We start from the raw sequence: 14,785 nt of genomic DNA, 5'->3' as shown, positions 1-14,785 counted from the left end.
CTCAATCAACTTCCCACCCCCTAGCCAAGTCTCCATTCTCTTGTGCCTCCGATCTGCAATTACATCATATCTGTCTCCTGTTCTAGATTTTATTTGCTCTACAAGGACTGAGATCATGTCTCCTAAGTCTGTTGTACACTGTCAAGCGCTCTGAACAAGGTAGGTGGTCAATAAATCAAGTAACAGGTAAATCGATTGATCTTCTAGGAGCTTAATTGATTTTCTACTGGTGGCAAATTCCCTTCCTCAAAGGCCTTGTGTTCCTGAGAATTGAGGAATCAGCAAGGCCTAGTGGAAACAGCATCAGTCTGGGACTCAGAGGCCTTGGGTTAATAATGATAATAATGGCATTTATTAAGCGCTTACTATGTGCAAAGCACTGTTCTAAGTGCTGGGGAGTTTACAAGGTGCTCAGGTTTTCCCCCCGGGGGTTGGGGGTCACAGGCTTAAATCCCCATTATACAGATGAGGTCACTGAGGCCCAGAGAAGTGACTTGCCCAAAGTCACGCAGCTGACGACCGGCGGAGCCAGGATTTGAACCCAGGACCTCTGACTCCAAAGCCCGTGCTCTTTCCACTGAACCACGCTGCTTCTCGGGTTCTAATCCCAGCTCCGCCACTTACCTGCTGGGTGATCTTGGGCAAATAATTTAACTTCTCTGTGCCTCCTCATCTTCCAAGTGGGGATTTGATACCCATCCTCCCTCCTATTTACTCTGTGAAGCCTGTGTAGGTCGTGATTATCCCGTATCTACCCCATCGCTTAATACAGCGCTTGGCATATAGTAAGCATTTAACAAATACTACAAACAGCATGGCATAGTGAATAAAGCATGGACCTGGGAGTGAGGAGGATGTGGGTTCTAATCCCGGCCCTGCCACTTGTCTTCTGCGTGGACTTGGGCAAGTCACGTCACTTCTCTGTGACTCAGTTACCTCACCTGTAAAATGAGGATTAAGACTCTGAGCCCCACGCGGGACAGGGACTGTGCCCAACCCGATTACCTTGTATCTACCGGAGTGCTTAGCACAGTGCCTGGCACATAGTAAACACTTAACAAATACTGTAATAATAATAATTATTATTATTATCTGTGAACAGTCAGCATCACATTCAGACACACGCGTATGTTTGGCTGCACGGATGTCAACAATGAATTTCCCTTAACATTCCCCTCTCCCAGCTTTAATCGCGGTCACATTCCAGGAAGCATCAACATACCGTTTAGCTCAGCACTCGCTGCGGAGGGAGAACTCCCTCAGGGCCCGGCCTCAGCCACGCTGCACAACTTCAGAGGGAAAGTCATTGTCATCGTGGGACACGTGGCCAAGCACACAGCCGCGGTAAGTTTATCCAGCCACGCCGAACCCACGATCGTATTTATTGTGTGCCTACTGTGCACATAGCGCTGCACTAAGCGCTTCTCTCCCATTGGTTCTCTCCAGGTCCACTTCTCCAAATCTCTCCCAGTTGAAACGCGTGTATGGAGACGTGTTTATGGTTCTTAAAACACGGATTCTGCTCTGCCGCTTCCGGGAAGAAGGGGTCAGAGAGTCTGTGCCTGCTGATGTTTAACATCAAGCTCGACGGTGGATTTTTTTTTTTTCTACAGAGCTAGGCGGCTTCGAGATGTCTCTTTTTAATAACTGGTCCAGTTCTTATCTCACCGAACTCAGATGTGCAAAATGAGGCTTGATGGTGTGGAAGGTTGGCTCAGAGGAAAGGTGTCCCTTCAAGGAGGTTTAGAAAATGCAACCAGTAGAGGAGGAATGGACTTCGAGTTGAATGTAACTTAAATTCTTCCACAGCTGAAATGTAGAATCTTTCTGAAAGGTTGATCTCGGAGCTGATATTTAGACTGTGAGCCCACTATCGGGTAGGGACTGTCTCTATGTGATGCCAATTTGTACTTCCCAAGCGCTTAGTACAGTGCTCTGCACATAGTAAGCGCTCAATAAATACGATTGATTGATTTAGTGGTGGGACGATGGTGGGGATGTTGGAAGTTGGGGTTTGGGTCGAAGAATTCAGGAATCACATATTTTCCTTCCCCTCGCTTAGGCCACGAGCCCCTTGTGGGTTAGGGACTATTCCTAATCCGATTATCTTGCCCTATCCAAGTGCTTAGCGTACTGTTCATTCATTCAATCATATTTATTGAGCGCTTACTGTGTGCAGAGCACTGTACTAAGCGCTTGGGAAGTACAAATTGGCAACATATAGAGACGGTCCCTACCCAACAGCGGGCTCACAGTCTAGAAATACTGTTCAGCACATAGTAAATGCTTAACTAATACCACAGTTGTTATTACTGAGGCAGGGTATGCCTAGTTTCGCGCCTAATGTAGAAGCATGATTTTGCACCTTCCCTCCCCTCCTTCTCCCTTTCTCTCCCCCATCAACCCAGAATTTTTAGTTGGGTATTGTCGTGTGCTGTCGAGTCATTTCAGACCCATAGCGACTCCATTGATGCGTGTCTCCCAGAACGCCCCACCTCCATCTGCAATTGTTCTGCTAGTGGATCCGTAGAGTTTCCGTAGTAAAAATAGAGAAGAGGCTTACCATTGCCTCCTTCTGTAAACTTAAATCTCCACCTGTGCTACTGCTGCCCAGCACAGGTGAGTTTTGACTTGTAGCGGATTGCAGTAAAAAGGACTTTATATGGTTCGATTGTGTTGTATTTATCCCCAGATCTTAACCCAGTCTTGGCACAGAGCACTTCACGGATGTGACAGTTATTACTACTAATTATTATCATAAAAATAAGTTTGCAAAATATCTTAGGAATGGATTGTGGAATTTCTAATCACAGCCACACCAGAGAAGCAGCGTGGCTCAGTGGAAAGAGCCCAGGCTTTGGAGTCAGAGGTCACGGGTTCAAATCCCGGCTCTGCTAATTGTCAGCTGTGTGACTTTGGGCAAGTCACTTAACTTCTCTGGGCCTCAGTTCCCTCATCGGGAAAATGGGGATTAAGACTGTGAGCCCCTGTGGGACAACCTGATCACCTTGTAACCTCCCCAGCACTTAGAACAGTGCTTTGCACATAGTAAGTGCTTAATAAATGCCATCTTTAATATTAATTAATTAATGACACACCAGTTTGAAGAGCATAAATCAAACAATTAACTGTGATAAACTTTTGTTATTAAAATGAAAAAGCGGGCAATAATACTAGAAAATTGCAAGGAAGAATAGTGTACAGTCACCCTATTTGGCATGAAAATCAGTTCAAGAACATCTTTATACATCAAAGATAAAGGAGTTCCCCTGAAATGACTAGATATGTTAGCAGCATTGTCTAGGTAGGGTGGGAAGCCTGAATGTGAGGTGTACTGCTTATTAATATAACTGAATAACAGTAATTGGAGGGTAAAAGATCCCATTTGAGCTGTGCCTTACTTGCTTTGTGAAATTAAAATAGATGAACAATTGCTGCTTCGAATGGATTTGGAGAAATTGCTTCCTCTCCTTTCCATCCTTCCCCTCCACCCCCTCACCCCCGGCCTGCTCAACTCCATTACCTTGTGAGACATTTATACTTGGTCTAGGTTTCTACACGGTGAAGTCCCCAGGAAGTGCTTTAGAAGGTGAATTACTTTGAGACAAAACATTGGTTTCAGCAGTAGGGCTTTTGAGGAAGCAGAGAAGGGGGAGGGTGGAGTATAGCGGGTGTGGAGGGCAAAGAATCGGTGACCGTAACTTCAGGTGGGCTTTCCTTCAAATAATTCCCTGAGCCAGAATTAAACCTTGCTAAATCCCACTTGTCAATTAACCCCTCAAATTTGCCTACCTGAAAGGTTAAAGGAAGCAGTGGGCTAAGCTAGTCTTAACGAGCTTTGAGCAGAAAGGTTATGAGGAAAGAGGAAAGCCAGTTTCAGAACTGACTTGCCATGTAGTCAAGTCTGACCTCAAGGAATGTTCGCTATTTCCCTGAGGGGAGCTCATATTCTGTGTTGATCTCTGCCCCAGGGTGGATTTTGAGCTTATCTTGACAGGCTAAATATATGAGTTGTAGTTGAAGGTGGGGTATTGGGAAGATGAGGCAAAAGGGATTGAAAAATCAGTTCATGGTTTAATGTCGCTACCGTTAAATTGGATGAGAGGTTAGTCTTGCTCTTAGCATTGATTAGATTAGCATCTTTTTCAGGTGCCTCTGGGAAGCTTTCCAGTTGTTGTGTTGCGGAGGAAGATTCCTACGGGGTGTGCCCAAACTTGGGATAATGCAATTTTTGCACAGCTGTGCACTCTTGAATCTGTGTCTGAGAGCAGGCTGGAGAGAGTTGGGAAGCGTGGATTGTCGAGTCAAGGAAATCACAAAAGTGTGGCCCTGGGAGTGGTTTGTGGGGATCCAGACTGACCTAGCCAAGAAAACTCAGCTCTGGGGCATTGCATCTTGTTTAGGTATTGAATCAGACCCTTGTATTCTTTAGTCAGGTGAATGAACAGGTGCCTCAATCAGCTTTAGGAGCTAACGTGCTGTTTTGACTTGAGAAAAATTCATCATTTTCCTTCCTGACCTTCCCTGGTCTTTATAGTAAAACCAGAACACTCTTCCGAACTATTTTTGAGTCATACAAAGAGCCACTCACTATCCCACCCCTATCTCTGGTTCTCATTCAAATTCTCAGATTCCTCAGAAAATCCCCAAACCCTGTGGTGAACCAGTCACCCCCCCCAGAAGTAAATTAAAACCTCTAGCATGAACAGTGACTTCGTACAAGAGCATGCTTAAAGTGTGTTGCCTGTCATAATTAGTCCCTGATTCTTTTTTTATATATACTGTGGGACAAAAATAAGAGTTGGACGCAACTCTGGGAATGATGATAGATCTCTGTTTGTAAAGCAGGCCAACAAACTTTGGGTCAGAAAAAATGAAACCTCCCAAAGGTATTTTTAGAGCAGAGACTACATTTTGTATCATTCATGATATTGGCTACTGGGGCCCATCAAAGCCCCAGAGTTATGATTTATTCCTTAAATTACTTTGGTATTCTATGAGCCACTAGAGGATAATGTTTAATCCTCCCCATTATATAATGGTAATAATGATAACTGTGGTATTAGATATTTACTAAATGTCCAGCACTGTTCTAAGTGCTGGGGCACATTCAAGATGAGCAGATCAGACACAGTCCCTGTTCCACATGGGCTCATAGTCTAAGGAAGAAGGAAAACGAGTACTGAATCCCCATTTTACAGAGGAGAAAACTGAGGCCTACCGCAGTTAAGTGACTTTGCCAGGGTCACACAGCAGGCAGATGGCAAAAGCGGGATTAAAACCCAGGTCTCCTGTCCTCCAGGGCCTGAGCATTTTCCCCTAGGCCATGCTCTTTCTCCAAATATAAATAAGACCTTTCAGAATGGCCTGTCTACAAAGGAAGTAGAAGCTCTCTTTGCTTCTCACAGTGTCTTATCAACTCTTTGGAAGGGATTAAGGACAGTTTCTAGCTCAACTCACTTTTAAAATGTCACAGGCTTGGCACAAAATCAGTGACTTTCTTTTCTCACTAAAAGGAGATAGCTTGATTGCCAAGTGGGCTGGTCAGCCTTCTGAAGGTTGTTTTCATTTTCCTTTCAAAGAATCTTCCTCTCTCTCTTTTTTTCTTCCTCTCTTACCTTTTCTTTCTACCCATATCAGCCAACTCCTGACCTTTCAGGAGTCCAAGAAAAGTTTGTCCCATTACCCTACTGTGTTTTCCAGGATAAAACTTGAGTAGAGTTGGATGGGTAAGTGTTTTGTCCTTAGGATAAACCTACCTGGCTCCAGATTTTATCTGCCTCCCTCTTTGGATACCTTCAAGCCCTTTTATAAGGGATCTTTTAACTGCCCTCTCTATAAGGGCCCCTTAAATATTTAGCTAAAGAATGGACTGTGTATCGTCTTCACCGTTAGACAAGTATGTAAGGAATTTTTTCTTGCTCTAAATAGACCGCAAAGCAAGCACCTACTGTAGTTAAAACTTAGTTTTCTTTCTCCTGCCTCTTCTGTCTTATTAATAGTGGTATGTATCCAGTAGGTAACAGTTAAAGGAACTTGAACTCGGGAAATGTCAATTGAGATGGAGGGCAAACTGGTTCACCTGTTTCAGAATCAACCCAGTGATGCCAGACAGTTTATACCCTGAAGTCGGTTAAAAGGTCAACTCAGAGGAGTTCCTCGGTACTCATTTTTTCTTTCCTGAAGTTTGAGAGAGTCAAAACAAGCCCGGTATCTGCTATGGCTTAGTGGATAGAGCAGGAACCTGGGTTCTTATCCTGGCTCTGCTGTGTGACCCTGGGCAAGTCACCTAAATTCCCTATGCCTCAGTTACCTCATGTGTAAAATGGGGAGTAAGACTGTGAACCCCATGTGGGACAGGGACTGTGTCCAACCTGATTAACTTGTATCCACCTCAGTGCTTAGCAAATCGTAAGCACTTTAAGAAGTATCAGAATTATCTGCAGGGTGGTAACTTGTGACTTCCCAATCGAGGCTTCTGCCCCGGGATTCCGTGCTGATACAAGGAATTCTGTGGCGTCGGAAAAGCGATATTTTGCCAGTGTCCGGCTGCAGCTGCCTAGTCACCATTTGAATCTCTGGCACTGTATCCAGGGCCCGATAAGGGATGAAAGTAATCCCGCCTCTGAGCATATTATCCTCCCTCTCCCACTCTGCACTCCAAAGCCCCCACCATTTAATCATCCCTCACCACAGGAATGTGTGTGCATGAATGAGAAGCACTGCCCTCCCGCTCAGCCTGCAGAGAGTTGGAAACCGTCCGCGATCCGCTGCAGCTCAAAGCTGCTTTTTGTCACTGAGATCCTGAAGGTATACATTCTTTCCCGAGCGTGGTTTGTTGCTCCCTGTAATACAGCCGTCACAGTTGAAGGCTGTGTGGGCTTACTGTATAAATACAGAGTGATAGATGGCCTTCAGCAAAACTTCTGGTCCACGGGTTGCTTGGTGCCTGTGAAAGTAAGCGGGGAAGTTCATTATGGCTCCTGATACGTGATGGTACTTAAACACATGGGGTACCAGCCTGTTTTTTGCACTTTCAGGGGCTTATCTTCTGATAAAGCCCCATGTGTGACCTTTTTTATTTTCTTGTCAGTAGAAAAACCAATCACGGTAAGGCTTGCCTGCCACATTGTAAAACACTTGTATTGGCGGTCAAGACAACTGTACCTTACACCCACACTTGTCATTCCTTTTTGTTTATTAACGTTATCATTAAAGGGGTTTCTACTTCAGGACTGAAGTAGAGATCTCGTCCAGGATGAGAGTCACGTTCCAGGCGAACTTGGTCTTCAGGATAACATTTGCATTGAGGACTTTGGAATGTATGTTGTGTGTGATGCAGAAAATAGTTACTAAAATGGGCATTTTTTTTCATATGGATGGGACTAGCGCTTAGTACAGTGCTCTGTACAAAGGAAGCGCTCAATAAATACGATTGAATGAATAACAAACCACACAGGGATACAGGCTCAGCTGAGTTCAATGGCTGCAGAAATCCAGAGGTCTTAGACATTATAAGAGAGTAGGTGGTGCTATAATGATGGCATTTATTAAGCGCTTACGATGGGCAAAGCACTGTTCTAAGCACTGGGGAGGTTACAAGGTGATCAGGTGGTCCCACGGGGGGGCTCAAAGTCTTAATCCCCATTTTACAGATGAGGTAACTGAGGCACAGAGAAGTGACTTGCCCAAAGTCACACAGCTGACAATTGGCGGAGCTGGGATTTGAACCCATAACCCCTGACTCCAAAGCTGACTTCCCACTGAGCCACGCTGGCGTTCCCTGTCCCTTTGCATGTAAATCCAGAATCATTTGTAATCCATTTGTTTTTTTATGATGGACAGATTGCAATCCTGTGTTTCTTCAAGTGCGTAGGTGAATCTGGGTTGAATAAGGAATCAGTTCCTGATAGACCCTAAAACCAAAGACCCCGCTGTCCATATCTTCCCACCCAGACCTGAGGTCACTGGAGACCTCAGTTCTTTCTGGAACCTTCAAGACTTCCCCAACCACATGGTCTAGTGGAAAGGGTACAAATCTGGGAGTTAGAGGATCTGTGTGCTACACACAGTTGTGTCACTGCCTTCCTGTGTGACTCTGGGAAGTAACAACTTCTCTGGGCCCCAGATTCCTTACCTGTAAAGTGGGGATGTACCTGCCTTCACCCTTGGGGATGTTGTCAGAAGAGAAAAATAATGTGAAAGTGCTTTGGAAAAATGAGAGCAGTCTATATATTATAAAATATCATTATTTTATAATTGTTACTATTACTATTTTTCCCAATCCATCGATCAGTGGTATTTATTGAGCACTTACTTTGTGCAAAGCACTGGACTAAGCTTAGGAGAGTACAATATAACAATAGTGGCTCAGTGGAAAGAGCCCGGGCTTTGGAGTCAGAGGTCACAAGTTCAAATCCCGCTCCACCAGCTGGGTGACTTTGGGCAAGTCACTTAACTTCTCTGGGCCTCAGTTCCCTCATCTGTAAAATGGGGATTAAGACTGTGAGCCCACTGTGGGTCAATCTTATCACCTTGTAACCTCCCCAGTGCTTAGAACAGTGCTTCGCACATAATAAGTGCTTAACAAATATTATTATTATTGTTATTATTATTATTAGACATATTCCCTGCTCATAATGAGCTTACAGTCTAGAGGTTTGTTATTTAGGTATCCGGGGAAATCTTACGAGAATCCACCACCATCATGAATTCTTAGCTCCTCCCTTTTTGCCTTCTCCTTTTTTCTTCTACCTCAACACCAACCTCACCTCACTGCTCATTAGTGGCAGGGCTACTTGAGGAACTCATTTCTGCAAAATTCAACATGGCTTGCCATGGATTTGGAAATTCAGAAGTTTCTTTGGGTAGAAAATGATTGAGTATCATTCAAGAACTAAGCTCTCCTGCTGACTTTTTTCATACTTCAATTTTATTGATGGTTTTGGTACCAATCCATGTTTTCAGACTGCAGTGTCATTGCAATGCTTATAAGAGTTTTGAGATTAGGGTTTTCCCCACTTAAAGTTAAATTTGTTGAAGATAAATCTATATCCAAGTAATAATGCTTTCCACGTAGGTAATTCCACTTTTTCAGATTCAGTGACACTATCATTGACAGAAATTTGGCAAAATCACAGAGCCAGGGATTATTTTAGGGGTTTCTCAAATCCGTGAAAGGAAATAACAGTTATCACTGTCATTAAGTGCTTACTTTATGCCGAGCTCTGCAGTAGGTCCAGGGATAATAGAATCAATCAAATCAGTGATATTTGTCATTCGTTCGTTCATTCGTTCATTCATTATGTAGTCTTCTCAAGCACGCTGAGAAGCAGCGTGGCTCAGTGGAAAGAGCACCGGCTTTGGAGTAAGAGGTCATGGGTTCAAATCCTGACTCTGCCAATTGCCAGCTGTGTGACTTTGGGCAAGTCACTTAACTTCTCTGTGCCTCAGTTACCTCATCTGGAAAATGGGGGTTAAGTCTGTGAGCCCCATGTGGGACAACCTGATTACCTTGTATCTCCCCCAGCACTTAGAACAGTGCTTTGCACATAGTAAGCGCTTAATAAATGCTATTATTACTATCATTATTATTATTATTATTAAGGGGTAAGGAGTACAAGGCTAGGGGGAAAATGTGGGAAAGGCGTCGGCAGTGAGATAGATGAGATTGGGGCAAGTGAGGTGAGGTAGCATGGGGCGAGTCAATTGATTATTTCAAAGTCAGTGGTAAGGAGTTTCTGTTTGATGTGGAGGTCTGTTGTGTGACCTTGGACAAGTCACTTAACTTCTCTGTGCCTCCGTTACCTCATCTGTCAAAAATGGGGATTAAGACGTGAGCCCAGTGCGGGACCGGGACTGTGTCCAACCTGATTAACTTGTACTACCTCGGTGCTTAGAACAGTGGTTGGCACATAGTAAGCACTTAACAAGTACCATAATAACAGTGCTTTGCACATAGTAAGCGCTTAATAAATGCCATTATTATTATTAATTATTATTATTATGGGCAGCCATTGAATGATCTTGAGGATTGAAGAGAACGTGGACTGAACACTTTTTTAGAAAAATGATTCTTGCAGCAGAGGAAAGTATGGACTTGAGTGGGGAGAGACCGGAGTCTGGGAGGTCAGCAAAGTGCTTAGGCCAGGGTAGTAGCAGTTTGGATGGAGAGGAGAGGACAGATTTTAGCAATGTTATGAAGACAAACCTGTGCTGCTTGTTAGCAGCAAAATTCTGCAGTACCTGAATAAAATTTTGGTGGTGCCTTAGAATAGAGATTAAGATGGTCTTTTCATAAAAATCAATTCACATATATACCTCATTTAAAAAAAATTCAAAGCCAACTGTAATATAGAAAGAACAAATCAGTGTCCCGTGACTGATCGATAATAACGGTAGGAAAAAGGAGCAAGATAAACACAGAATGTGTGAGAGTGCCAGATGGGGAAAACAAACTACTATAAAGTTATTCTTTAAATGAATTGAGGGGGAACACGCATTTTACCTGTCTCCAAAGATTTCGTTCTCCTAAAATCTTTAAATTCTCTTGTCTGCCTTTATTTAATCCCATGTAATTTAGGCAAATGACAGTTAATGAAGGGGATAGAGAAGCAGTGTGGCTCAGTGGAAAGAGCACGGGCTTTGGAGTCAGGTCATGGGTTCAAATGCCGACTCCGCCAATTGTCAGCTATGTGACTTCAGGCAAGTCAACTTCTCTGTGCCTCAGTTCCCTCACCTGTAAAATGGGGATTAAGACTGTGAGCCCCACATGGGACAACCTGATCACCTTATATCCCCCCAGTGCTTAGAAAAGTGCTTTGCACATAGTAAGCGCTTAACAACTACTATTATTATTAGATGGAGGGAGTGGAGGAAATCTTATAAGTCCTTGTGCAGAACTAAAATTATCTTCTTCTTGTGCTCCTCTCCAACATCAAGAATAACACCAAAAAAAACCCCTCAGCCTCTTCTGATGTCACACCAAACGTTGATGGGTTTTGTTGGGCCAGACAGCATTGAAACCTCTCGGTGCTGAGGGAGGTGGAGGTGAGGAGGAAAAGAACTTCACTTAAAAGAATCTGGGGCCACTGAGTTCTAACTTCACTGCGGCCAGGCCCCCAAAATGAATATCTTTAGCTTACATAAGGTAGCTCTCGAGGGCTGCTTTGTTGTTTGAACATTAGAATGATTACTTAGGTATTAGTATTATTGTACTCCCCCAAATATTTAGTACAGTACATAAGTACCACTGATGGATTATTTGACATGTTAAAGAAACAGTAGTGATGTCACAACTCTGAAAATCACCACTGTGGATTCCCAGAAGGCCAGTTGTAAGGTCATTATGGGCAGGGAACGTGGGTGCTAATTCTGTTGTACTGAAATAATAGTAGTAGTAATAATAATCATGCTATTTGTTAAGTGCTTACTATGTACTGAAATAATAATAATAATGATGGCATTTATTAAGCGCTATGTGCAAAGCACTGTTCTAAGCGCTGGGGGGTTACAAGGTGATCAGGTAGTCCCACGGGGGGCTCACAGTCAACCCCCATTTTACAGATGAGGGAACTGAGGCCCAGAGAAGTTAAGTGACTTGCCCAAGGTCACATAGCTGACAATTGGCAGAGCCGGGATTTGAACCCACGACCACTGACTCCAAAGCCCGGGCTCTTTCCATTGAGCCACGCTGCTTCTCTAATAATCATGGTATTTAAGTGCTTACTATGTACTGAAATAATAGTAGTAATAATAATAATCATGGTATTTGTTAAGTGCTTACTATGTGCCAACCACTGTTCTAAGCACTGGGGTAGGTTATCCCACGTGGGGCTCACAGTCTGAATCCCCATTTTACAGATGAGGTAACAGAGGCACAGAGAAGTTAAGAGGCTTGCCCAAGGTCACACAGCAGACAAGTGGCAGAGCCAGAATTAGAACCCACATCATCCTCCAACTCCCAAGTCCGTGCTCTTTTGTCTAGCGTGTTAAAGAAACAGTAGGGAAGTCACAATTCTGAAAATTACCACTGTGGATTCACACAAGGACGGTTGTAAGGTCATTATGGGGAGGGCACCTTTGTACTAATTCTGTTGTATTGTAATAATAATCATTAAATAATAATGGTACTTAAGCGTTTACTATGTGCCAAGCACTGTTCTAAGCACTGGGGTAGATATAAGTTAAATAGGTTGGATACAGTCCCCATCCCCCATGGGGTTCACACTTTGCGTGTGGGAGAATACAATGAGCTTACAGTCTAGAAGAGGGCAGGGAGTGTATCGGTTTATTGTTGTATTGTACTCTTCCAGTTGCTTAGTACAGTGCTCTGCACACAGTAAGTGCAAAATAAATATAATTGAATGAATCGTTTATGAGCAATGAAGTCAAATTAATGCACAGCAGGTAACCCTGCCCCGCTTAACCAATTAAAAATTATTAATTTTTCCATTGGGTTCATCTTCTTGGTGTTTTCTTCTTATAAATGTCCTGTCATTAGCTTTAGGTCAAATGATAAAATTGGTGATGATGATAATGGAGGCCCCTGCCATAAATGGTGAAAGAGTCTCAGGCTAGTTGTGAAAATTTCAAGACTGAGTCTCTGCACTGGGGAGCAGCATGGTGTAGTGGTTAGCGCAAGAGCCTTGGTGTCAGAGGATCATGGGTTCTAATCCTGGGTCTGCGACTTGTCTGCTCCGTGACCTTGGGTAAGTCACTTTGCTTTTCTGGGCCACAGTTACCTCATCCATAAAATGGGGATTGAGACTCTGAGCTGCACGTAGGGCAGGGACTGCGTCCAACCTGATTTGCTTGTATCCACCGCAGTTCTTAGTACAGTGCCCGGCCCATAGTAAGCACTTAAGTGCCACAGTTATAGTTCTAGTGGTTTATGTAGCGCCACTCACATGCTCTCGTCCCTGCTCCTTGTGGGAGGAGATTGTGTCGGCCTACTCTGTCGTATTGTACTTTCCCAAGCACTTAGTGCAGGGCTGTGCACATAGTAAGTGCTCAATAAATCCCATGTTCTCAATGGAGAAGTGAGTAGGCAACAAGTGTCCAGGCACACATTGTAAGGAACATACATCTGTACCATCCAACAAAGGTAAATATTTTTCAACTAGTTTGATTTGTTTTGAGTTTTCTGTGTTAGAGAGGACATTTTTGTTTTGTGTGATACTCTTGACAGAATCAATCAATCATATTTATTGAGCGCTTACTGTGTGCAGAGCACTGTACTAAGCGCTTGGGAAGTACAAGTTGGCAACGTATAGAGACGGTCCCTACCCAACAGTGGGCTCAAGTGACTATCTTCTTTGTGCTCCACTTCTTTGAGGTCAGTTCTGAATTAGGGAAAGGTGGTGAGCCTGGAATTCCTGTCCTGCCCGCGGCCATTCCAAAGTTGAAGTCCTGAAGGACTCTCGGGTTGGTAATAATAATAATGATGGTATTTGTTAAGCGCTTACTATGTGCAAAGCACTGTTCTAAGCGCTGCGGGGGGGGGGGGTTACAAGGTGATCAGGCTGTCCCACGGGGGGCTTACAGTCCTATAAAATGTAGCCAACGAACATTCCAGGAAAAGTAAAAGATGTCCCTTGACTTTATGCCCCTCCATCCCAACCCCTTTTTTCCAATCAGAAAACTTACCGACAGTAGGTCTGGTGGGCTCTGAGCCCAACGGTCTTGCTGAATTGGAGAAATCCAAGAGGAGCGGTGTCTGAGAAGGAACATATTCTGTGTCCCCGGAGGGAAGAGATGGGATGCCCACCCCTAACTTCCTGGCCCTAGTTGAAGGGGTCCATTTTCAAGGACTTCCCAGGAGCAGCGTGACCCTCGGGAGGAGCTGTGGGTTGTCGATTCCGTGATGCTGTCAGAGAGCACTGCCGGAGAAATATTTCACTGCAGAGTCCTGCCAGAGGATAGCCAAGGCACAAAACAGCCTAGTGAAAGGAGAGGAAAAATTATTCGGTGAAGGGAGAGTCGGTCAGTCAGTTCTATTTATTAAGTGCTTACAGTGTGCAGAGCATTAGTAATAATAATAATGATGGTATTTGTTAAGCGCTTACTATGTGCCAAGCACTGTTCTAAGCGCTGGGGTAGATACAAGGTAATCAGGTTGTCCCATGTGGGGCTCACAGTCTTCATCCCCATTTTCAGATGAGGGAACTGAGGCACAGAAAAGTTGTGACTTGCCCAAAGTCACACAGCTGACAAGTGGCAGAGGCGGGATTCGCATTGTACTAAGTGCTTGGGAGAATACAATATAGCAATAAACAGACACATTCCCTGCCCACAGTGAGCTTGTCAGCAGAGAGCTTAGACCAGTCAAGGCATACCACCTGAGCTGAAAGGCTCGTCGCAGATTGAATGTGTCCCTTCAGAGAGCCAGGCCCAACCGTGGCCTTTCCTAATTCCCAAGCCAGTTCTGTAGGCATTCGGCATCATTTTTCTCGTCAGTCTCTGCTCTTCCATTCAGACCCCCCATTTAGCAGTGAACCTGTTCTGTTTAATACTCTTTCAACCTCCCCTCAGGCACCTCCATTTTCCAGCTCCCTGGTGCTCTCCAACTTACTGCGGCGCCCAGGCTAAAGTGGATGGGAGAACTTCCAATTCTGCCGCGCCGTTCAAAGAGAGATTAGTCAGATGTGCCGTAAGCCCCTTCCTTACTCATATCCTGACTTCTGGGTATTTCAAAAGCAAGGTGCAGCCCAAGATTGATTATCCACAAGCCTTACTTGACTAATGTTGTGCTTACTTTGGATGCCTGGCTTAAATAAAAACAGTA

At 44.2% G+C, this 14,785-nt stretch overlaps 1 protein-coding gene across 2 annotated transcripts in view; it reads left to right on the top strand.

Annotated features, from left to right (window-relative positions):
- TBCK (TBC1 domain containing kinase) overlaps positions 1 to 14,785 on the top strand; it is a 242,687-nt gene that overhangs the window by 225,672 nt on the left and 2,230 nt on the right. For both annotated transcript variants that reach the window (XM_038755254.1, XM_038755253.1), the window contains one exon: positions 1,185 to 1,344. In XM_038755254.1, coding sequence (XP_038611182.1) covers positions 1,185 to 1,344 — 160 coding nt within the window. The remainder of the gene's footprint in view (positions 1 to 1,184; positions 1,345 to 14,785) is intronic.

The sequence above is a fragment of the Tachyglossus aculeatus genome, chromosome 12 (assembly GCF_015852505.1).
Source record: "Tachyglossus aculeatus isolate mTacAcu1 chromosome 12, mTacAcu1.pri, whole genome shotgun sequence".
NCBI classification, from domain to species: Eukaryota; Metazoa; Chordata; class Mammalia; order Monotremata; family Tachyglossidae; genus Tachyglossus; species Tachyglossus aculeatus.
The sequence above is the reverse complement of the archived record's forward strand: the minus strand, read 5'-3'. Positions and strand labels throughout refer to the sequence as shown.